Below are 26,223 nucleotides of genomic sequence, written 5' to 3'. Positions count from 1 at the left end.
CATAGAGGAGTTGTAAAATGAAAGCCAGTAAAGGAGAAGAGGCAAGAGAGAAAGAACAATTGTTTCCTTTGGGCATCCCTCCACAATTCATACTATTTCACAGTTTTTAAGGTAACATATTCTCATAATGACTTTTAAGATTAAGATAGAAATACATTAGAGGGAGAAATGTGAAAGCAGCTGTAGCCTGAACACTTAAAAGTCAGAAGTGCTGCCATTTTTATATACAACACATCCCCTTCCTTGTGCATTTCACCCCCTCCCTGCCATCCGCGTAACCTCTCTTTCCTGGCCCAGACACCCCCTCTCTAATTTAGAGTCTCGCCACCTCAAGGTAAAAGTAATACTATGATGGAAATATTGTGAGTGTTGACACAGACAGATTTCGGCTCAACTCTTAACTCTGCCACTTACTGACTCTGGTGTTGAGAGCTTCAGGATCTTCTGTAAAATAGTTGCATCTGAGTCTTAAGGTCCTCACTTCTGGCCTTAGGGTGGCAAGTCTGAGGGATAGGGAGGCCGGGGAAGGAGAAGATGCATAAGAGACTTGGCATTATTTTTTTTTTCTAGCTCAGCTTTCTCACACAAAAATGAAGGAGTCCCAGTAACCTACTATTGAATTGGCCTCTAGGCATAGTGAGGAGTTTCTGTCATCCCACACAGAATATTCCAAGCCAAGTTCAAGAAGCCCTGTCTATGCTCAAGGTTCCAGGGATAAAACCCAAATGACACAGACTTAGGGAGAGGGGTGGCATTTCACACTCTATTCTAGCTATCTTATAAAGAAATAAAGAGTTGGCCAAATGTCCATCCACAGATGAATGGTTAAACAAAATATGGCATATACATATAATAGAATATTATTCAGTCCTAAAAAGGAAAGAAATTCTGACACAGGCTACAACATGGATGAACCTTGAAGACATTATGCTAAGTGAAATAAGCCAGTCACAAAAGGACAAGTATTGTGTGATTCCGCTCACATGAGGTAACTAGAGAAGTCAAATTCATAGAGACACAAAGAAGAATGATGATTTCAGGAGCTGGGCGTTAGGAGAAATGGGGAGCTAGTGTTTAATAGGTACAGAGTTTCAGCTGGGAAAGATGAAAAGAATCTGGAGATGGATGGTGGTAATGGTTGCAAACAATGAGAAATGTACTTAATGCCTCAGAACTAAACATTTTTAAAATGATTAAAATGGTAAATTTTATGTTATGTATATTTTACCACAGTAAATAGAAAACGATATAGAATTGAGCTGCCCAGCTCAAACGAACGCTTCCTAAGTTAGGAGATTTTCCCATACTGACCCTCTCTCTATTTCTTATGCTCCTATCACTTTCTCTCCCCCCAGAGTCTCCACTTTCTTCATCATGTTGCTCTTCCCCCTTCCCCGCTTCCTGGGCACTGCAATTTCCCCAGCAGCTAGCTATTCATAAGCTTTCTTTAGCACATGCAAAATTTTGTTTTCTTCCAGCATAAGTTGTGAATCATAGTCATTTCCTTCCTGCCCTCAGTTTTCACTGCTGGGGAGGGAAGAAGAGGAAGCATCAAGCCTCGGGATGGGGGAGGAAAGGAAGATAATCCTCCAGTGTGAGCTGGAGTTTGGGTCTTTGGTTTGTTTTTCTTTGGTTATCCTCAAAAACATGAAACAAGTTAGAGAGCCTCCCTGCAGCTACCGAAGAGATTCATATCTCTCCAACTAGCATAACTTCAAGTCCTTGTGTTAAAAGAAGAGCTTCTTCTCTCCTTGGTTGCATTTCAAAACTCTCTTCCATTGATTCAGCATGGGAGGCCTCCATGACCAACTGCATCTTCCCAATAACCAGAATACACCCACCCATCCCACCCAAGTCAAGGAGTGGGGGAATCATTGGTAGAGTCTTACCACACAGACCTAATAATGAGAACAAAAGATAACACAGGTGAAGCCTCCACCTGTTCTTGACATGGAAGCTCAATAAATGATGCACATTTTAAAGATCAGAACCATGGATGCCTGGGTGGCTTAGTCAGTTAAGCGTCTGCCTTCTGCCCAGGTCATGATCCCAGGGTCCTGGGATCAAGTCCCACATCAGAATCCTTGCTCAGCAGGGAGTCTGCTTCTCCCTCTGCCTGCTGCTCGCCCTGCTTGCTCAGTCTTTTCTCTCTCTCTCTGACAAATAAACAAATAAAATCTTTAAAAACATTAAAAAATAAGGATTAGAACCATATGTAAGTATCATGGAAGAACTTTAAACATTACCCAAATCTTTTTAGGGTAGATACTGTAGGATTTTTGAACAAGGGAATGACATGTTCATAGCTCTCCTTCAGGAAGATGACAATTAGTACCAATGAGGTAGATAGATTGGAAAAGAATGCAACTAGATGCTGAAAAATTAATTAAAGGAAGGGTTTTTTTCATGTAACGCTTCTGACACCGACTCTAAAGTGTTTTCCAAAACATGAAGCAGTCAATTCTCTGATTCTCTGAACACCAACTGGATGTTCAACAATTCAATTCAATACTTCTACTTAACTGACGTTAGTGAAGATTCCACACGTTAAGGGCTCAGTCCCACAAGATCCCACTTCAGATGCTAATCACAAATCCTGAGCCTCCCCCATACTTGTGACTGACAGGCTACAAAACCATGGTTCCCAATACCCCTCTTCAGGTCTGATAATTTGCTAGAACAGCATGCAGAACTGAGAAACATACTTTACTTATATTTACTGGTGTATTATTAAGGGCATTTTAAAGGATACAAATGAATAGCCAGATAACGAGACACATTGGGCAAGGTCTGGAAGGGTCCTGCTCCCAGGAGCTTCTGTCACCCTAGAGATGCAGTGTGCCACCCTCCTGGCATGTGGATGTGTTCACCAACCTAGAAGCTCTCTGAACTCCATCATGTAGGGGTTTCTATGGAGGTTCCATTACATAGGCACAATTGAGTAAATCATTGGCCATGAGTGATTAACTTAATCTTCAGCCCATCTCCCCTCACCAGAGATTGGGAAGGTGAGGCTGAAAGGTCTAAGATTCTAATTAAGACTTGGTGTTTCCAATGGCCAGCCCCCAACCTGAAGCTACCTAGGGTCCTACCAAGAGTCACTTTGTTAGAACAAAAGAAGCTTCTATCACCCTATCACTCAGGAAATACCAAGGGTTTAGGAAGAATGCCAAGAATGGGGGACAAAGACCAAATATCTTTCTATGACATCACAGGAGAGTATTGCAGAAACTGCTAGGGGAAAAAAAAAAGAGTATTGGTTGTTGGTGTTGGAAAAACCCCAGAATTGATGGTCAGAAGTTAAGGACTTGTGCTAGGGGCGCCTGGGTGGCTCAGTCCTTAAGCGTCTGCCTTCGGCTCAGGTCATGATCCCAGGGTCCTGGGATCGAGCCCCGCATCGGGCTCCCTGCTTTGCGGGAAGCCTGCTTCTCCCTCTCCCACTCCCCCTGCTTGTGTTCCCTCTCTCGCTGTGTCTCTCTCTGTCAAATAAATAAATAAAATCTTAAAAAAAAAAAAAAGAGGTTAAGGACTTGTGCTAGAAAAGTAGATGCAGCAATGGAAAAGAGAAAAGCAATAATGTGAGAAACACTGTCAAGGTAGAATTAATAGAATGTAGATGGTCAATTAAATATGGGGAAGTGAGGGAAAGGAGGACTCAAAGATGACTCTTAAGTATGAGTCTACATTGCTGGGAAGATATTGATGCTGCCTACTGAGAAATAAAAGTAGAGTGGATTTGGTAGGGAAGATGTTCAATTTTATACATGCTGAGTTTGAAATATCAGTAAAAGATTCTAGTCCAACAGCTCAAGTAGGGACATGAAAATATTAGGGTACAGTTACATAACAATTTTACACTGTATTGAAAGAACTGCTCCTTTGAGATTGGATCAACCCACATGAAACTTTGGGACATGTTGACATTTTATCCTCTCCACCTGATATCCTATCTCCAACTTTTGAAAGAAACTCACACATTTGGAAATAATTTTCACTACCAAGAAAGTAAGTTGAGCAATAGAAGAAATAAGAAGAAAATATAAATTATAAATGAATCCTTAAAAGACTTAACGTTAGACACTTTCCAGAAAATGTCTTTCACTGACCTAAAGGCGAGAGAAAACTTTTGCGTGTGTGCTATGCTAATTATAGTCATATTTCTGAAGACGGGTTCATATCTTCCTTTGCCCCTTCATGTAGCTTTATGAGGTTTTCTCTTCTTTCTGATTTTCTGTATTCTGAAATGTACCCCTTCAAAGTTTGAAAAGAACACATAGCTTGACCATGTTCTTTAATACACTTAACTTTCTTCTCAAGTTGCCAACCATTTCTAATAGAAATAGAAAGTTGGCAAGATGTAGTGGGAAGGGGGAGAGAGGAGAGGAGAGGTTTTGAGGCGGATGAGGCTAGCAGGTAACTTCTGCAGGCTCTCAGACACACTATTTGGCAATGAGCTCTGGTTCTAGTAATCAGCATTATCGTTTTCAACTTTGCTGAAATCGCCTAGTGCTGTTTAAGGAGACTTCACACTTGTGGAATGAAAGGTAATTCTCTCCTAAGGTGTCAGAAATTCTTTCATCCATTCTATCTTGTTATAAAAATAAGAATCAGTAGAGCATGGATGTCTGAGATCGAATGGCTGATTTGGAGTAGTGTCTAAAAATAACCTAATAATTTGCCTCTGTAAAATGGCTCTTTTTACTGCATATATATATAACAGTTGCTGGGTACTTATTATAAGCTCTGCAACTTACATTCATAATTTTATTTAAGGCTCACAACAATCCTATGAGGATGGAGTATGGTCATACACACCTCCATCATCAATATGAATCTGCAAACAAAATCTCCTCCTCCAATATGGAGAGTGATAATTGTCATTCTCAAACTTTTTCTATACCCTAATTTAGAAACTCCGGCTGAATATTCTCTCACACTGGAGTCTGAGCCCTCATTTTACTAGTTTTACCATAGCTAAAATCTCAATGTAGTCAGGGTCTAACTAACCACCACACTGTCCCTCCTGTCATTACTGACTCATAAGTTTGTGAATGAACATTTTCCCTCATCAGACCACAAGCTGAGTCTTCCACTGACTGGGGTTTGAAAACTACTTATCCCATGAGACGCAACAAAGGCCATTTTTCAGCTCATATACAAGATGAAGAAAGCATATGGCACTGCCCCATTAGTGGCTTTTTTCCCTCAGCCACAGATGTGTGCCCATAATCTTTCGATGGCTTTCCAGAAGAGCGACCAAAGAAACTACAGAATTAATTCTTCGATAGCTTTGGCTTTTCAAAACTGTATGTCTCAGATTCTGCCTTTAGGTTCATAAAATATTTAGACATAAATCATTTACTTGTCTCCAGCGGACTTTACACAAATTTAATCATTGGTTTAGGTCATTTCCTTTATATTGACCTGAGGTAACTTGGATGCTGTTGAACCAGCAACAAAACATCACAAAGTTTTGAGCTCTTACTTTTTAAATTATGATTTCTGCAGAACTTGCAATCAGGCTTTTAAAAAATTCCAAACCAAGAATGGGCTTTGAGTTCCGTTGTGACATCAGGAGTTATGTGAGCCAGAATTTTTCAGTGAGAAACACAATGCGTGTTTCCTGTAAGCAAAAGAAAATAATATTATCTTTCAATTTTATGTATGTCTTTTAAAAGAACAAACTGCTGTGATAAGATTGAGACCAACAGATAATGAAATTCAAGTTGGAACTCTGGTTGCTGCCCAGAATGAGCCCATCAATTCAGAAGAGGAAGAGAATTATAGAGGCCACAGGCTTTTATAAGGAACACCTTGTTCTGTAGAAACCTCTCTGATACACTCAGTTTGTTTTAATGAGTTCTGTTTATGGCAAAATGCTAAATGCATATTATATAAATTGAAATTTGATACTACACAAGCCTGTAAGATTTTCAGATAAAATCCCAGATAAGGTGAGAGACAAGGTCTGTCCTTAACGCAGTTCAAAGAGATTTCTCATGAGGAGCTCCAGGATAATTTCCCATGATGCAATGGATTACTTTATTGCGGTAAGTGGCACAAAACAATCTTCTATGGAGAGTTAATATTTTTCTATGGATATTGATATTCATTCACTCACTCATTTATTCATTTATTTGTTCCTCTAATAAAAATGTATTACATACCTACTGTGTTCATTTGTTTTATAAATTTTATGGAACATTACCATGTGCCACATAATGAACATGAAAATACTTATATATAAGGCTGTGCCTGCCTCCAATTAGCATAGTGTCATTAGGCCAAATCATGAGTATTAGTAAGACAGTTTTTAAAGTAAAAGAAGGTAGAGGTCTTAATTAATTTAAAATAGTGTTAACCACTATTTATTTAGAGTTTGCCATATGCCAGTCACTGAGAAAAATACTTTATCTTATTTTTAATATAATTCCCATACAAACCTACATGGTAAGTTTAACTCCAATTTCTAAATAATAAAACAGGTTTAAAGAGATTGATTACCATCTCTCATCACTTAGTGACCACCACCAAACACCCTGCATTTTACCACTTCTGTCAGTTAAAATATATTTTTTAAAGATTTATTTATTTATTTTAGAAAGAGAGAGAGAGAGAGAGAAAGCATGGTGGGGGAGGGGCAGAGGGAGAGGCGGAGAGAACCCTAAGCAGACTCTGCACTGAGCATGGAGCCTAACATGGTTTGATCCCAGGACCCTGAGATCATGACCTGAGCCTAAACCAAGAGTTGGAAGCTTAACTGACTGTGCCACCCAGGCACCTGCCAGTTAAAATATTTTTAGCTTAAAGTAGAAAAACTGGTAAAAATGCCTTAAATCATAAGCATATTCAATTAAGTCACAAAGTAAGAAGTTTAGAGGCAAGCAGTTCCAGGGATGGTTAAATTTTCAGGTTAACAATATGAGGGTTCTATCTGTTTCTCCATGGTTCTCCTAACTTTCACCTCAGGTCCACAAGACAGCCAGCACAGCTTCAAGTATCACATCTTTACATGACAAAATTCATGAAAGGAAAGGATAGGGAACTTTTTCTGGTTTCTGTCTTTTAATCAGGGAGAACAATATTTCTTATAAATTCTACATCAGACTCTCCCTTACATTTCATTGACAAAAACTGGATCACATGCCCACCCCTAAACTAATCACAGCCTGGGTGCATGGGATTATAGTGATTAGCTAAGATCAATTATAATTTATCCCCTGAAGCTGGGAATGATTTTGCTTTTTACTTAAATAAAATTGGTTTTTGCTTAGCTGGGGAGAAGGAGACAACCAATAGGATCTTCCTCATATACTAAAGTGCACATAGATTCTATGTAATGAAGACTTTTCTGGCTTGCCACAAGACACGTCATCCTCCATAAGACTAACATACACAGAAATTTTGAATTAGCAATTAACCTAAAAACGTAGGACTGGAGAGTAGTAACGATACTTGGAAGATTTTGTGCTGTGAATTTTAAACTGTGAATGGGGTCAGCCATTGAAAAGAAAGAAGGTATTGCATTATACCAATGAAACACAATGAGGAAATTACATTTTTGTTTTAAAATAATTTATGCCATTAAGACAAAGATTTATAAGTCAAATCTCTTTCAACACCTTTCCTTTGAAATTTATTAAGAATAGTCTTATCAATTCAGAATTTTTTTTTCTTTGCTTCCTGCTACCCGCTCCTTCAATTCAGATTTCTTGACACACATAGTATTTATTTAAAAAATCTTTGCAACACATATTTTAACATTCATAAATGTACTGAAACTTAGGCTTCCAAGTTAGGACGGCAGACTGAAAAAACATCTATTTCAGCCCCTCTTCTGGAATCCAACTAAAACTACAGTAGAGGAAATTTTAAAATAACCCCATGAGGAAGGGGGAAAGAGGAGAGCAGTAAAATATTGGAAACTGGAAAGTGAATTCATGAAAGGTGACTGACTAGCAGACTCAAGACAGTGGGTCCCTAAACTAAAAGTGGGAGAAGCTGAGAAACAATTTGATGTGTACTACAGAATGCTCAGAGCATCATATAAAGTCATGCAATTATTCATGACTGGAGAAGGGGGGAAGCGGCAGCACCTAAATAAGGAGGATTAAGTGGAAATAACTTCTAGAGTCTCCATTCTACTCTTTTTTTTTTTTTAAAGATTTTATTTATTTATTTGAGAGAGAGAATGAGATAGAGAGAGAGAGCATGAGAGGAGGGAGGGTCAGAGGGCGAAGCAGGCTCCCCACTGAGCAGGGAGCCCGATGCGGGACTCGATCCCGGGACTCCAGGATCATGACCTGAGCTGAAGGCAGTGGCTTAACCAACTGAGCCACCCAGGCGCCCTCCATTCTACTCTTGACCCCTAGTAACTGCTCCTTATCCTGTGCTACCACAGCGAAGAACCGGAGAACCGGAGATTTACTTCTGGGAGACATCAGCACAGTTGGAGTTCTAGGTACCATGTGAAAATAAGGGATCTAAATGTGATTATAAATATACTGATTACTAAGGGCTGAGACTGTGCTCCCTAGTCCTGTTCCAGCTCAGCTCCCAGTAACATTACAGCAGTCAGAGCCTTGCCCTTCAGAGAGAAGGTTAGAAGATTTCTCTGAGGAACCTGACCAACCCAAGATGACAGATATACCGATTTTATCTTTGGGGGGTTCTTAATAATTAGTCCACCCATATCACCATATACAGTAGTCACTCCTAATCCATGGATTATTCATTCCAAAACTCCCACTGGCTGCCTGAAACCAAAGATAGTACCCAACTCTACATATACTGTTTTTTCCTATGTACACCTACCTATGATAAAGTTTAATCTGTAAATTAGGCACAGTAAGAGGTTAACAACAATAACTAATAATAAAATGGAATGATTTTAACAATATACTGTAATAAAAGTTATGTGAATGTGGTCCCTCTTTCTTTCTCAAAGTATCTTACTGTGCTATACTGACCCTTCTTCTTGTGATGTGAGAAGATAAAATGCCTACATGATGAGATGAAGTAAGGTCAGTGACACAGACATTGTGACTTAGCGTTAGGCTACTACTGACCTTCTGACAAGATGTAGGACAGTCATCTGCTTCCAGACCACAATTGACTGCAGGTAACTGAAACTGCAGAAAATGAAACTATGGATAAAGAGGAACAACTACAGTCAATTTTCAATTTCATAAACCTTATGCATACATTCAGAATTCCCATCAACTTTTTGGCTCATTAATCATAAGGAGACAATTAAGGCTTACAAGACATCTGAGAAAACCCTAATTCAACATGGACAATACAAATACAAGTGCAGATATTGAATCTTTGAGCCAAAAGCAATGTTATTAAAAAGAAATACAAATGAGACCTTGGAAATTAAAAATATAATAATTAGAATGAGGAAAGAGGGAAGCATGAGAAAAAAAATAGAAGTAAAAACAAAGATGAAAAATAGGAAAGAAAAGATAAAATCATGAGACCAGTCCAGGAGGTCCAACAGCAAAATAATAAAAATTCTGGAAAAACAAAACAACAGAAATAGAGAGAAGGAACTTATCAATGAAATGATTCAAGAAAATTTCCCCAAAACCAAAAGAGAATATTTTCTATATTGAAAAGGCTCATCGAGGGCCCAACACCACAGGTGAAAATAAAGGGAAGCTTAATATTTTCTCTCATCTCAAAGTTACAGAAGTACCTTGTTTAGAAATATAAGACTGAAGCTTTCTTTTCTACAAATCTACTGTGTGACTTCTCTATATTCAGGTAGTTTGTTTCCCATGCTTCTAAATGAGCACACAGCTATATGCTGGGAAATATCCCAACATGCCTAACCCATTGGCATAGAGTTGACACTTAAGCAAATTGAACAAAAGATGTCATCTCCAAGAACTCCATCTTCTAGGTCTAATGGAAAGACACGAACAGTGTCACTGAAGCACAATTATTTTCTTCACAACCTCATCATTAGCCTAGACAACAAAAAGTGGCATAAATAGCAACATCAAGATTCTTGCTTGTCAAGAATTCCCAGGGTACTCTCTTTGTCTTCTAGGGTCTCTGACATCAGGATCATAATAATCCAGCTCTAGAGATTACCTGGATATGATCCTCAAGTCTAGTTTATGATCTCTTTTGAAATACTGATTCTGTCCTTTCAGGACACATTGCTAATATGGAGAGGCTCACGGTACTACATCCTGAGATGGAGTTTAAGATCCTTCCAGATTATATATTTTAGCTCCAACTCCAGCATGCAGATGAATTGGCACCCACAGAAAGAAGTAAAAAGAGAGTGGCCTACATGAATCAGCCTGTATGGTAAGAGATTACCACACAAATAGGGAATCGAATTTGATAAGTAGGAAGACCTAGCTTAGTAGGTTGAATAGTAACTCCCCTAAAAAATACTCACTTGGAACATCAGAATAGGATCTTATTTGGAATAAGGGTCTTTGTGATGTAATTAAAGATCTCAAGATGAAATCGTCCTGAATTTAGGATGAGTGCTCTTACAAGAGAAAAAAGAAGGAGATTTGACATACAAAGAGACACAAGGGAGAAGACAGAGGCAGATACCGGAGTGATGCGGCTAAAAGCCAAGGAAAGTGAAGGATTCCAGACACCAGTAGGAGCTAGGAGAAAGGCATGGACCATCTGATCCTCCCTGAGGACCTCCAAAAAGAGCCAATCTTGCCAACACCTGGATTTTGGACTTTTAGCCTCCAAAACTGTGAGAGAATAAATTTCTGGTTTTTTAAGCCACCAAATTTGTGATAATTTGTTATGGTAACCAACCCTAAGAAATTAATTCACCCTCTCAGAGCTATTCTAAACCTGCTCTGGCTAGAGAGGAAATGAAAATTCCTCAGATGTTATCTGCGTTGCCGATTTCATGATGCAAACAAGAGTTAATATCTCAAAGGCCCTATTTACACAATATAGATGAGATCACTTTTAAACTTCAAAGTACAGTCATACACAACTTATTAATTTCCACAGTACACTTGGGTCAAATAGGTAAGTGTCGTTAACTGCACTTCAGAGTATAGCAAATAAGCCCCTTGCTTAATGTCATCAAAGGAATTCTTGACAGATTGGCTTCAAAACAGACTCCACTTAAAGTAAATATGACAGGAAAGTAAAGCACTCATGGTCAGGAGTGGTACAAAAGGAATTGGAAAGCAGATTTGTTATACAATGATTCTAGAAGGACTCATTTCCTATATATAAACATATATATATGTATAATGTATATATTACATATATAAAAACATATATATATACACTATATATATAATATATGTATAGTATGCATATATAAAAACCATATAAAATTCATGCTGCAATCTTCCTTGAAAGACAAATGTTAAAACCCTGGCTTTTGCTACCATCAGCCTATTTCTTGTCGCCTTGTTGTGAAACAAAAGTTTCCCTGAGAAATTTTATTGACCTGACAGACTTGCACAGAGGGTATCTATTCCACACAGTCTTAGAATAGGCATGTCTCAAGCCATAATTTATAGGAAAGACTTTGGTGCCAAAACAGCGAACAAAACTATAATGTCTAGAACAAGGGACATGATAGATGTGTTCTACCCTGCCACAATCAGACCATATCTAGAAAGTCTGTATTGTTTACAACATAAAAAATTAAGGATTTCTTAACATAAAAAAATCCTAGCAAGGAGGGGTGAAGGAATCAAGGCTTTCAAAAGCAGCAACTCTTGAATACGGGGCGGGGTGGGAGGGGTGTTAAATCTAGAGAGGGGAAGACTCAGATCCATGAGATAGCTATCACCAAATACCTGAAAGGGTGTAATGCAAAAGAGGATTTCACTTGATAGGTAGAAACCACATTTCCGCTTCTCATTAAGAAATGTTTTGGAAGGGTGGTGCAGTTGGTTAAGCTTCCGACTCTTGGTTTTGGCTCAGGTCATGATTTCAGGGTTGTGAGATCGAGCCCCATGTCGGGCTCCACATGCTCAGTGTGGAATCTGAGTTTCTCTCTCCTTTGCCCTCTGCCCCTCCCACTCATGCTCACTCACTCTCGCTCTCTCTCTCAAAAAAAAAAAAAAAAAAAAAGAATAGGGTACATGAATCAGCTGAGATAAATCAGCCATGACTGGGATACTGTCCACTCTGCCATCTGTTACACACACTTTATACATACAACTACATAGCTGTAAATAAGTCACATTTTAATCAAATGAAGACATAGTAAACTTGTTCTTCTAAGGCTCCTCAGAATTTAGAGGAAGGAGTACAAAGGAAAATAACCTAAAACACATGCTTCAAAATAGCTTTTATGTTGAAAAAATACTAGTAGTAGGGAAAAGCTAATAAGACAAATAGTGTTATTCTTTTATCTTCAAATCAGCACCAATAGAAGGACTCAAGAATGATGAAGAGAAAAAAAAAAATGGAAGAGGGAAAAATATCACCAATGTATCAAGCAATGCAAACCAAAACAGAGCTTTAGTTATAAAATGATTTCTGCGTGGTTTTTAAAGCTAGGTACTATCATGGGCACCTCTCTATACATACTATTCATTGGAGAAAGAAAGTTACCATGGGCATTTCATCATTACTGTTCCATGATCTTTTTTAAAAATCTTTGTTTAAAAGGCTATTTTTTTTTAACAGTTTCTACTTCTGACATCTGTTCTTCAGACACATCAGGGATGCAAATATTAAACTGCAATTGTAAATAGCGTCTCATCTTTTCAAACCAAACCAGCCTCAATCTAAAATATATTAAAGGTATGTAAAACAGAAGTCCACTGAGAACAAAGAGACACACATAGATATAATGCATATGTGGAGACTTCACGAAAGGGATCAAAGCCAAACATAGGCTGATGGCCATTGTTACCAATGGTAATGGAAAAGACACCTGAAAAAAGAGGCAAAATTCAAACAATAAGATATGAAAACCCATATAATGTATCTGAATACTTATACAAACAAAAAATGAGATATAAACTAATGATAGAAAATAGGCTAAATTATCTGAGTTTAGATAAATCTGGCTTAGTAGTTAGAATGTTTAAGACTTTCATTGTCAGGATATTATTGGTTGAAGGGAATGAGCATCTAGTGTTTGACTGTTCACCAGTGGAAATAATCATGATCATTTGGTAGTAAGATAATCACCTTCTGATCTAGGTGGAATGAATTCCTTAAGAGGGAGTTCCTAGGGCTCAAAGAAAGTTACAATTTTCCTGGGAAAATATCTCAAAGCAGTAGGAAATTCATGTCAAAAACACAGAGTATCCTCAGACCCCCTGTTATTCAGGCAGATATCGACAGGTAAATATTGTAACTTTATAGGCTCAGTCTATTAAAAAAAATCAAAACAAAAAACTTGGCCAAGACAATTCTCCCTGTTTTTGGTGGGTTTTTGGTTTTTGTTTTTGTTTTAGCCAAAAAACTTGAAGCCCTATTCTTGGTACCTGCTCTGCATTAGGATTGTTAAGTGTCCTGCACCAAACATTACCCAACCTAGGGAGAAAGTTCAATAGGCAGTCACTTTTGATACATCTTTAATAAATAGATATAAATCTATACCCCCAAAGTATAGCTATATTCATATTTATGAAACCCTTTAATTAGAAAGTCATTCCCTTTGGGAATTTATTAAGAATTTCCTCTTGGGGCACCTGGCTGGCTCAGTCAGTAGAGCATGAGACCCTTGATCTCAGGATGGTGAGTTCAAGCCCCACGCTGGGTGCAGAGCTTATATTAAAAAAAAAGAGAGAGAGAGAGAATCTCCTCTTAATTTGTAAAACACCCCTGAAAAAGATAACTTGTCATCTCACAGCTCAATATCAATTATCAAATAACTGAGAGAAGAGAAAAGAGCATTCATGTGGCATTCAAGACAAACATTAACTACTTATACTTATGGTTGCCCTTGCCGTTCTGTTTGATGCAAATGTGTATCAAATAATAATATAAATCATAATAACTATCAATGTCAGACTCTGGATTGTTTGCATGTCTTAGCTCATTTAATACATTTCATATTCCTAGGAGGTAGGCATTATTTATTCCCATTTTAGATCTGAAGAAACTGAGAATCAGAAGTTTAACAAGATGATTCCTCCTTCCCCATGTATTTTCTGAACACCTTCTGGAGGCCACCATGTGGCAATAATCACACTATGATTTTTGGTTCACCTGACTGTCCAGATAGATTATACCCTGCCTAAGGGCAGGAGCCACATCTTACTCCTTTCTGCACCCAGAATGCCTAGTAAGGTACTTAAAATGTAGTTGCTTCTCAATAACTGATACTCAAATCTGCAACAGTTAGGGGATGGCTGGATAGAAGAAGTAGAAGGGAGGACTGAAAAGGAAGGTTGGTTTTAAGTCAACCAAGGTTGATGGTTAGAACATTGCTTTCTTTTTCCCTATGTTCTTCCTTTTTTTTTTTTAAAGATTTTATTTACTTATTTTAGAGAGAGAGAGAGAGCAAGCAGGGGAAGAGGCAGAGGGGGAGGAAGAGGGAGAGAATCCAAGCAGACTCCCTGCTGAGTACAGAGCTGACAGGGCTCCATTTCACAACGCTGAGATCATGACCTGAGCCGTAACTAAGAGTCAGACACTTAACCGACTGAACCACCCAGGTGCCCCTTCCCTGTGTTCTTTTTTAAATTTCTTATATTTTATATTTCTTATATTTGGTTGTTTGGGCTAAAAGGCAAACACTCCAAAGAGACTGCCTAGATTTCAATCTTGGCTCTACTCCATGCTGTGCGAACTTGGGCGAGTAACAACTTTTCTAAACCAGTTTCCTCATCTATAAAATGGGGATAAGAGTAGTATCTGACTTTTGTCTTACTGAGAGGATTAAATGTGATAATGCCAGCAATATTTATCATGTATGATTTTGGTTCACCTGACTGTCTAGATATTCTGATAATCAGAGCATCAAGGCCACTTTTCTCCAATAGTATCCTTACACCACCAAGGTTTTGCTTATTTCCTTTTCTATGATTAAAGGGCTCTCCTGTAAAGAAAACAAAAAACAAACAAAACAAAACAAAACAAAAGCAAATCTTCCTCATCCAGACACAAAGTAAGTTTAAAGTAAGTAAAGTAGAAAGGATGGAATTTGTTGATTATCAAATTGAGCGGATGTTTCAGGACAGGAAATGCTCTCACTTGTGACCCCACAGAAGCACTAGCCTCTTCTATTTCCCACCTGTAGGAACTCCCGGGACTGCAGGATCATGACCTGAGCCGAGGCAGACGCTCAACCGACTGAGCCACCCAGGCCCCCGCTCTGATTATTGTCTTAATTTAAATTCCTAATACAATAGAAGATGGATATTTGAATTCAAGAAAATTATTTCAGAATCTAAACACTGTCTAAGGATTATATACCAAGAAGAGTAAGCATTAAAAACCAAATTACAAGCATTATGGTCAAAACACTTCATGGATCTTCCACACATGTGGAACAATTGCACCACCTATAAAATGGCTGCAACTATTAGGACACACCAGACAAGATAATCATAGTTTTTAACAACCAGTAAGACCAGAGCACTGGAAGTCATAACAGATGCTAGATTCAATGAACCATAATGTCTGGGTCAGCTGATCAGCAGTCCTGACCACACCCATAATTAATTTTGTAAATTTATTCTTTACATAATCAAAGTAGTTAATAAGTCACTGCTTGTTCTTATGCAATTTAGTGTTTGGTTTGTTCCCACAAATGCTCCGAATCTTGATCATATCTAGTTTATAGGTCCCTAAGTGAACTAGACCATTGTGAATCAATACGGATACCATGCATATGGCAGCTTCCTGCACGGCAGTAACACAAGAATGGAGGCGAAGTGTATTAGGACTTTTATATTAAACCTCTCTTAGATTTACCTCCAGTGCCTCAAAGATCTACCAAAACGGTAATAGCTACTCAAAAGAGATTAGTCCTTATGGTACTGGATGCTAGTTTATCTCAGAAGTTTCTTATTTCCAATATGTTCAGGGCCCCTTTGTCACCGTAAATTTTAGAGTCATTTATAATAAACAACATTATATTACATATTAATACTGTTAATTATATCCATCAATTGGCCATTAACATCTACTCTTTTAACTGCCAATATCCCACATTTCAAGTTTATCATTCTTTATGTCATGTAGAAGAACATTTAGAAAATCAACATGGTAGGGGCGCCTGGGTGGCTCAGTCATTAAGCATCTGCCTTCGGCTCAGGTCATGATCCCAGGGTCCTGGGATGGAGTCCCACATCTGGCTCCCTGCTCGGTGGGAGGCCTGCTTCTCCCTCTCCCACTCCCCCTGCTTGTGTTCCCTCTCTCACTGTGTCTCTCTGTGTCAAATAAATAAATAAAATCTTAAAAAAAAAAAAAGAAAATCAACATGGTAAAAGTTTTAGTAGACCTAAGCACTGATTACATAATGTCACTCTGGTGAGGAAAGATCATGAAAGGAATACAAATATTTTGAACCTAGTGAACCTAGTCTGCATCGTATGTCAGCATTATATATATTTTTCCGTATCATCAGAAATATGGTTTTCCATATTATTATGCTTAACTATAAAACTCTTTCCTAAGCCAAATCATACTCTTTGGCCCCTTTGTTATTTTTGAGAATTACAAGTTGATTCTCTATATAAAATAATGAAAAACAAACCGTGGTATGATTGGTAAAGTGATACTGATGACCAGAACAGTCATTATTATTTATTGCCTTAGTCATTTGCATACAAACCTGAAGAGAGAATTTCCTGGGGTGTCAGAACAGGCAGGTGGGAAATAGTAACCAGTAGATAAATGATAGTCACCAGAGGTAAAGCAGTAAAAATGCATCTTGGAATTGTCTTTCTGGGTTTCTTCAGCTCCCCTATAACACATAAAAGAGCAAAATCACAATGGGTAAAAATTATGTCTTAAATTTATCTTTAAAACTACTTCATGCATTAACTATTGGGCTGAATTCTTCCAATGTGCCCAGGCCACCACCACACTTACTAATACACATACACACAAACACATTGGTGAACTACTACACGACTATTGCCTTTCTGAGCTCGGTGATAATGCAGAAAAAGGGGGGAATTTTCTTCATTTTCCTTAGAGATGGTAACATTTCTGCAGAAAGTCACAAGAGTAAAAATCAAAGCTGAGCCCATAGGACCCTGTATGGTTTGGAGCCTACCTGTGTCTTCAGCCTCATCTATTCGGTACAAGGCATTTAGTCTGGGTAGTGGAATATGATAGTGGGCGGAAACAAACAGGAAGCCTAACCTCAAGAAGAGCTATGCATGAATTAAATAATCACATAAATAAAAGTGATAATAGTGACTGTGGTAAATATCCACATGAAAAGAGATAAAGTGCTTTGAGGATATATTATATGATAATTTGATGATCCCGTTTGCTATCTGTGTCATAGGCCCATGGGCTTTTCTTTGGTTTCTCAAAAGTGTCATGTCCTCTATACCCATTCTCTCATGTGGAATGTTCTTTCCTTTCCTAGTTGCTGAGCTGACACTCTCCCTTCAGATCTCGGCAAAATCATAACTTCTCCTGGGAACATAGAAGAGGAAGGTCTCCTTGACTAGCAAAACTGTCCTAGTATACATTTTCATAGCATGTATGAAAAGAGTAAAAGAATAAGTCATAAATTCTCTTTTCCTGTAGGCTCTTTGCCTTCCCTTAATGTCACTATTAAGTGCAAAAAAGAAAAGGGGTCATGATTTAGCATCATAGGTAATAGATTTTCTAGGACAGTCTTGTTCTCAAATATTGTTCCATTTGTCACACCATTTTCCCCAATTTTGCCATTCTCTGAAAATTATCCCTGACATAAAGAATTGACATTATAGTTATGTGTATATAATGTGACCCTGTGCCCTGGCTACTGGTAATAGAACCGAGTACAGACCTCTGACTCACTGAAAGCCAATCTCTGCCAGTATACAAGAAGATTCCTCTTAAGAATTTGAACCAAATGTCAACAAAACTGAGAGAAAGAAGAAAAAAACAACATAACAGTAGCAAAAAAGAAAGGTGGCTGATAAGTCTAGTTTTTAAGTCCTGGAGCTTCCCTAAGTCCTGTTGCTCCTGAAGATTGGTTGCTCATGTTTTCCTTGAAATACAGCATTATTCTTCCAGCAAGTTCTTCTTTTACTGCTTAAGCCAATGTGTGTGGGTTTCTGTTACTTAAAACCTAATCCCTCTGACTAATAAATATCTGTCCTTTGACATATGTCAAATCTGTTTTATCTGCATCTGCCCACAGGTAGAATGTAATGTCCATGGTATGCACTAATATAAGCTGATTAAGCACTTAAAGAGTAAAGAATTCCAATGTTCTCAGCTAAATGATGCCTGAACCATTTACTAGTTGTGGGATTCTGGACAATTTATTGACTGTTAAGGTTTCAATTTCCTTACCTGTATATTGGGGAGAATGGAAAATATAGGGACAATAAAATTCCAATCAAATGCCTAGCACTTAATAAGTTATTAATGACTATGGTTATTAATCAAAGGTTTTGAACAAGCAAAAAGGCAACTTTTAGGATTAACTACACTTTCCTCTGGGCCTTTTACTCTTTCTTATTATGTATTAGATTTATAGAGAGGAAGGAATATAACATAACATAACATAACATAACATAACATAACATAACATAACAATTCAAGGTTATAATAGCCAGACAGTGAATATCCTTGGTCTTGAACTTGGAAGATAGATGTTGCTACAATATGCTAAGTCAGCTGCCTATATATCACCATTTTACAGGTAAAAGTGTTACTTAGAACTTAGCTGTACTTAAAGCTTATTAAGTAAATTAACAATGCTAGCATACTCTGAAATTCCTCCTGAAAAATTTTGTTTACTGCCAGGTGCTTGTGAAGAGTTTATAGGTTAGTAAATTCTGTAAATCTATCTTCAGCAGAGAAAAATTATCTAGCAGTGAAACATCTCTGGCAATGGAACAAGATGAATAAAACAGAAGCCAGAGATATCTCTTCTATCCTGATAAGAGAGAGTGATAAAAGTGAGAGAGAGAGGGAAAGTCAAGCGGATAATGCTAGCCTCTCAAATTGCAGTGGTACATTTAATCACAAACTTTCTTTTCTCAATACTTCCCTGTTTAACTCAACGCGGACTGATTTTCCTCTCATGCCCAAAGTTCGCCAATGACTTCTTACTTAGTGAAATGGCTTCTGCTCAATTCTCACACTTCTCAACTTCTGAAGCCCTTCACCATGTTGATTACACCCTCTTTTTTGGAACATAGAGTGATTTTCTTTTATAATTCTCTCAACCTCCTCTGGCTTCTTCATTGCATCTTCTTTCTCCACCTACCCCCTAAAAGTTGGCCTTCTCCAGTCTCCAACCCTATGCCGTTTTATTCTACTTCTCTCTATGTACTTGCCTTAGTAATCCTATCTATTAACCAGCTCATCAGATGGAAACCATTTTGCAATCACCCAAGGTTATATGCTGTGTCTTACATGCACCTGCATATTTCTGGTCTCCATGGCTTCACTCATATTATTTTACTGCTGGAATTTTTTTTAAGATTGCATTTATTTATTCAACAGAGAGAGAGAGAGCACAAGCCGGGGGAGCGGCAGGCAGAGGGAGAAGCAGGCTTCCTGCTGAGCAGGGAGCCCGATGCCAAGGCTGGATCCCAGGACCCTGGAATCCTGACCTGAGCTGAAGGCAGACACTTAACCAACTGAGCCACCCAGGCGTCCCGCTGCTGGAATTTTTTGAGTTCAGTGAAAGTTGCCACCTTTCTGATAACACAATAAAAGGTGATCTTACCATCTACTGGATTCTCACAGTAATCACATTGTTCTCTTATTACCACTTATTAAATACTATCATTCCATGGTTTATAAGCACAGAATTATACTGATTTTAAACCATAATGATCATTTTTCAGATGAAGGAGAAAAAAAAAAAAAAAGTCCAGAGAAGTGAAGATACTTGCCACAGCTCATAAGTGGCAGAGGTCAGACCAAAATTTAGATACTGCCTTTTCCATTTTCCAGTAGACTGTTAGCCTCTTTAGGGTAAAGAATATATCTTATTCATCTTAAGGAACTACTACAGTGTTTCAAAAATGGTCAGTGTTTAAAAAGATATTTGCTGACCAAATTATTTAATGCATAAGGGACACATCGGTGACTCAGGGGGTCCTATGATTAAAAGAAACACGTGTTTTAAGAGTAAAGCCTACTTCATGTTGAAATGTCAAGGAAAAGAACTGGTAAAAAGGTTGAAGTTGAAAAAAATTAAATAAACGAATAAGGAAGATCCCTGAGGAGGTGAAAGAGAAAGAATAGGGTTCAAAGGAAGAGACTAATTTCAAAAATGAAGAGAGAAATCTTTTGTCTTGACATTGAAGGGAAGAGTGTTAAATCCAGCCTCTGAGCAATTATACTTATGATTCTCTTCTCTTGAAAAGTACTTCAGAACATAAGTGTGTCACACCCACTCACAACACAAACACAGTCTGGCATTGGATCACTCCTGAGGAACATGTCCACAACCCCAGAATTCATCCATTAACAGAAAGGAAACTAGATTAACATGGCGATCCCATATCTGTGGGCCCAGGAAAGAAAGCTGAAAAAGAGAAGTCGTTCAATAAAATAAGCACTTTTGAATGAATGGGGGAAAACATTAAGACTGGGTGATAAGTGCAAGACTGCCATATTCTGACTCAATTTAGAAAGTAAGAAAGAAGAACAAACACTGAATCATCACGTATTTAAAATAAAATTCAAAATATAAAAAAGAAGATGTACATTTCACATTGCATGCAATAAGTCATGACTTCAGATTTTCTCTCAATGAATTGGTAATTACTGCTATAAATGTAAAACATCCCCCGCCTGAGAACACAAAATATCCTTGGAAAACAGCGTCTATAAACCAGAGGCTTCTGGAAACTCAGTATCAAGAGTTCTGAAAGCTCTTCCTTCCTCTCAACAGCAGTACCTCTCCACTCAGGGAAATAAGGCCCAGTGGGGCCATTTTCAGCACTAGGCTGGCTGTCTGAAGCCAAGTCACCTCTTTCACACCGCGAGAATTCAGAATTCCCACAGTCCGCAACATGGCTAGCGCCAGACATTTCTTTGGCAGCTTTGGAGCAGAGCAGCTGGGATAAAAAGGTTCAGTGCTATACTCAGCGAGGAGTAGGGCTTGGCTGGCAGCTAACCCTGGCCCCAGAAACAAAGCTGTCCAGAGATTCAGAAAAGAGATCAAGTTGCCGAAACATCTTTTGAGAAAATAGTAGTGAGCTCCGCTGTGTGGGAAGGTTATACCTATCTCTGCTGAGCAGAGAGTGGTCATCATGGACAACAGGGCACAAGCAGCCCAAATACACAGGGAGAGCCCCACATTCATGCAAAAGTACTTCAATATCCCTTTGGGGGCCACAAAAAGTCCTATACCAATTATATTAATGATTAAAAAACTTGTGCCCCAGCAATATCCAAACATTCTCTTGAGTTGCATCTTCTTCCCTCTATCCATTGTAATTAAAATATTTTTAAAAATGTGTATAAATCATAATTTCTGAATTATTTTGCCCATATTGCTGAAAAGGATGTTCATGGATTCTCTGAAATAAAACAGTGCTGTCCTTTTTGCTCCACCTTGTTAAACATAGCCTATTTTCAATCACTGACAAAATATATGTGATGCATCCAAGCAAAAAAGTGTAAAGTTACTTGGAAGGGTGCAGTTTACCTTGTTTCCTAATTATTATCAAAATAATACATTCAGCTGGAAAAAAGGAATCTTAAAAAACAGGGTATTACAACAAAACACAGGAGTTTCTTACTCTATTTCACTCCTTCCCAAACACATTCTGGTTCTTTTCTCTGGAAACAAACCATTTATGTATGGTTTTAGTTCCTTGTGGTAGTTGCCTCCATAACTCTAAATAATATGAAAAGACTTTTATTCATAAATATCTCAACTTTGGAAAGCATCTATTGACTTCCTCCCATAAACACTGAGGAATCAACTCGCTTACTTTCCTCTTACTTAACCTACTTCTTCTTCCTCCCATTTTTTATCATCAAGCTCTCAAGAAACAAAGTATTTACTTTCCATCAGGCTCATGGAAGCCAATTAATAAGGTGGGAGAGTGAAATACCCTGCAACATAAGACTGTCCCTTAACCAGCCATCATTCTAGTAGCCTGGGTCACATGCAGAAAGATGTGAACCTGAAGTACAGGAGAAAGCCTGACCCCACAGACAGAGGTAAGGAAGTTTCTGAACATCTGAGCAAGGCCTGGGCCTTAGTAGCTCTTATATACATTGACTTTACAATGCAAAGCATTGCTCTGAGTGTCGACAAAGCCTTATAAGCCTGGGGCACACCACCAGCCTCAGAAGTAAGTTATTTCCAAATTATCCTTTAAGAGTGAATGAAAACAAAATTGTTTATATTTTTGTTCTGGTTGTGGCTATTTTATGGCAGATTGCATCCAAGGAAATCCACTCAAAATATTGTATAGATCTCAGTAAACATGACCAGGTCCTCTCCCAAATGAAACCATGCCTCTCATCCCATCCCAGAGAGCAAAGACCTGGGAGTGGGGGAAGGAGACCAGAAAGCTCACCTTAAGATAGAAACAAAGTATGAGAAGTAAACCAGGCACAGAGAGACAAGTACTACATGATTTCACTTATACGAGGAATCTAAAATAGTCAAATTTATAAAATCAAGGACTGGAATGGTGATTACCAGGGGCTGAGAGGAAAATGAACAGTTATTAATCCACAGTCAAGTTCAGAGTCAAGTGTGTGTTTAGCTCTATGATGAAGGGCCCCAACTTCTGCAATATAGCCATACCATCAAGGATAGTGATAATGAGAACTGACACAGATTTCAGTTCATTCTTGTGGGATCTAAGAGAATCCCTATAGGTTCCAGCCTATTCTTGTTCTTCCCTCTTTTACACCTGTCACTCCTTCTGGATTACTTGAACTTCAACTTCCCAGCAGCAGACTTGAAGACAATAGCCTTAATAGAGACTAATTAATCAGTTTCCATGACTGCATAATGTCAGATCTCTATAACAAAAAATCCTTGTAATTATAGAGGTATGTAATTAGATAAAGATTTAGATCTAGACACAGCTAAAGATATAAAGATAAATAGATATATAAGTAGATGTAGATATAGATGCAGATATAGATGTAGGTAAATAGACAAAGATATAGATACAGATTTCCTAGTGGTTCTGCTGCTCTGATTGATACAAAAAGCAAAAGACTATGCCATCTCATACATCCCTGGAATCCTGCAGTATTCAGGTATGTCTGTGATTCTGAAAATGAAGAATGTGAAAAAAGAGACTTGATCTGGGGTATCAATACCCATTTTGGTTTTCTCAAGACTATCAGAGATTCTCCAAACTCAGGGGAAGCACTCTAAACAGTATCCCTGGTCTGAGGGGCATTTACCTGAAAATACTATGTGGTACTATTACATCAAAAGGGAAAATGTGCAAATCATCTAGTATTAGGTTCACTGACATAGCTCCTACAGAGCCCAAAGGAATATCTTCCACACAGCATATATATAGGCAAGCTCAGCCATTGGACAGAAACTCTAGAAGGCTAAATGAGAAGGCTAAATGAGAAAATGCCATGTCTGTGCCTTCTTACACATAACTTAAGAAACAGGAGACGGGGATCCGCAGAGGAGACATTTTGAAGGACATCAAATTTTACAGTGACATGCCACCCTCAAGGGTTTGCAGCATTATTCCTTTCTATCTTTATTTTTCTTTTTCTATAAGTGATCTACTAAGAGAAGATCTGTCATGATGGCAGATCAAAAGGTGTCAATCTTATTGAGTGTACGTATATCATTAACTCAATTATACAGATATGCAAAAAAAGCCTTATAGAAGTTCAGGAATGTGTCTAATTCATGTGCCTCTAGTTATATCTTATTCCAGAGTCCGTGATCTTAATGTTTAAACTCTACTTTTTGTAGCCCTGACTTAAAAAATAACTTTGATAGCCACAATGGCAGATTGAGGATCCCCACTTGTCTGCTCCTCAATAAAAGCAGCAAAATGCTGGAAAGTTTGTCAAAATCAATCTTTACTTTACTTTAGAAGCTAATATAAGACTTATAACAATCTGAGGAGAATTTACTCAAGAAAAATGTCTAGGGGCACCTGGGTGGCTCAGTTGGTTAAGCGTCTAACTCTTGGTTTCAGCTCAGGTCATGATCAGGGTTGAGATTCTCTCCCTCTCCCTCTGCCCCTCTTCCCACTCATGCTCACTCTCACTCTCTCTCAAATAAATAACTAAAATCTTTTTAAAAAATAAAAATTAATAAAAGTTAAAATTAAAAAAAAAAGAATAATGTCTGAACTTTGTGAGTTTTTTAACTTGGCCTACTCCCATCCTCCTTTCCCCAGCTCCAGCGTAGCCTTGAAAACCAGCAGCCCTGATATCATGGTAGCTGTGAAAACCAGCAGTACTGCAGCCCCTGAAAAGGGACAAACTAAGAGCACCTCGAAGGGCACCATCTCTAATGCATTCTTCTCATCCGACATATCTCTTATCTTTGTTTTTTTTTTAATTTTTTATTGTTATGTTAATCACCATATATTATATCATTAGTTTTTTGATGTAGTGTTCCATGGTTCATTGTTTGTGTATAACACCCAGTGCTCCATGCAGAGCGTGCCCTCTTTAATACCCATCACCAGGCTAACCCATCCTCCCATCCCCCTCCCCTCTAGAACCCTCAGTCTGTTTTTCAGAGTCCATCATCCCTCATGAGGAATTCTCAATCTCAGGAAACAAACTGAGGGTTGCTGGAGTGATATCTCTCATCTTTGAAAAAGTCCCATTTGCAGGACTTTGACATTACTCAGAGCTTGCTCAGGGAAAATCCCTATCTGAAGGGCATTTGTCTGAAACTATCAAATGCAGTTGATTAACACAACAACTGCCGAAGGCAGCAATGTCAGTTTAGTGAAAAAAAAAATCCCAGCCTAAAATGTAAAAGGCAGATCTGGAGGAAGAAATGTCCAGAAGTGCCTTTGAAAAGTACTCCCATATTCGTGAATATCTAGAAGGCCATGTACACGTTCAGGCCTATCCAAAGCCTAGGAAAGCCCTGACAGGGCCCCAATTCCTTATCTCTGGTTGAACTTGAGGCAGCGCAAAAAGGAAATGAAGCCTAAGGCCGACTGGTGAATTGCCTTAGCCTCAACACACACACAGAGCTCCTTGGCAAACAGTGGAAGAACTACTGTTTCCAAGCATTTATGGAAACTTCAGATCAGTTGTTAGCTGACTACTGAGCCTGAGCTGTAGAGAATTCAGTGGTTGCACACTATAAGGAATATAGACTGTATAAGGTTCCCAAGGCTATAGTAATAAAGCACCAAAATCTGAATGTCTTAAAACAATATACATTCACTGTCTCATTGTTCTAGAGGCTAAAAGTCCAAAATCAAGATCTCAGCAGGGCCATATTCTCTCTGACAGCTCTAGTTAAGAATCCTTCCTGCTGGCCTCTAGCTTCTGGTAATTTCTGGCAATACTTAGCATTTCTTGATTTATAGATGCAAGACTCCAGTCACATGTTCTTTTTGCCCTGTGTATCTTCATAGTGCTTCTCCTCTGTGCCTGTCTCTGTGTCTAAATTTCCTTTTTTAAAAGGATACCAGTCATATTGGATTAGAGTCCACCCTAAAGACCTCATTTTAAATTGATTACCTTTGTAAGGACTTTATTTTCAAATAAGGTCACATTCTGAGGTATTAGGTGTTAGAACTTAAACATATCTTTTTTGAAGTACACAATTCAACCCATAATATAGATTTTATAGAATTAGTCCAGGAAAGTGATTAAACACACACACACACCAGCAGCAATAACAGCAACAAACTATGGGAACGGGGGATCTGATTTTCAGAGGTGCCACATTATATTATCTAAAATGTCCTGTTTTGACAAAAACCTATATGACTCATAAAAGAAGCAAAAAAGTATGGCCATACACAGGAAAATAAGCAGTCAATAGAAAATCTCCCTGAAGTAGCCCAGGTGTTGGACACATCAGATAAACATTTTAAATCAGCTTTCAAAAACATGTTCAAAGAAATAAAAGAAACTGAGTCTAAAAAATGAAAAGAAAGTATGACAATATCTCATCAAATA

General features: G+C 38.2%; 1 protein-coding gene across 1 annotated transcript; it reads right to left on the bottom strand.

The window, feature by feature from the left end:
* Positions 1-425: 425 nt before the first annotated feature.
* On the bottom strand, positions 426-21,550 carry SLC7A13 (solute carrier family 7 member 13). The gene is given in 5 exon segments (XM_078071675.1): positions 426-503; positions 5,486-5,623; positions 16,757-16,888; position 19,702; positions 20,882-21,550. Coding segments are annotated over 4 exon segments (828 nt in total). The 3' UTR covers positions 426-503; positions 5,486-5,597.
* Between the last annotated feature and the right edge of the window lie 4,673 nt (positions 21,551-26,223).

Source organism: Halichoerus grypus, chromosome 5 (assembly GCF_964656455.1).
Source record: "Halichoerus grypus chromosome 5, mHalGry1.hap1.1, whole genome shotgun sequence".
Taxonomy (NCBI): domain Eukaryota; kingdom Metazoa; phylum Chordata; class Mammalia; order Carnivora; family Phocidae; genus Halichoerus; species Halichoerus grypus.
The sequence above is the reverse complement of the archived record's forward strand: the minus strand, read 5'-3'. Positions and strand labels throughout refer to the sequence as shown.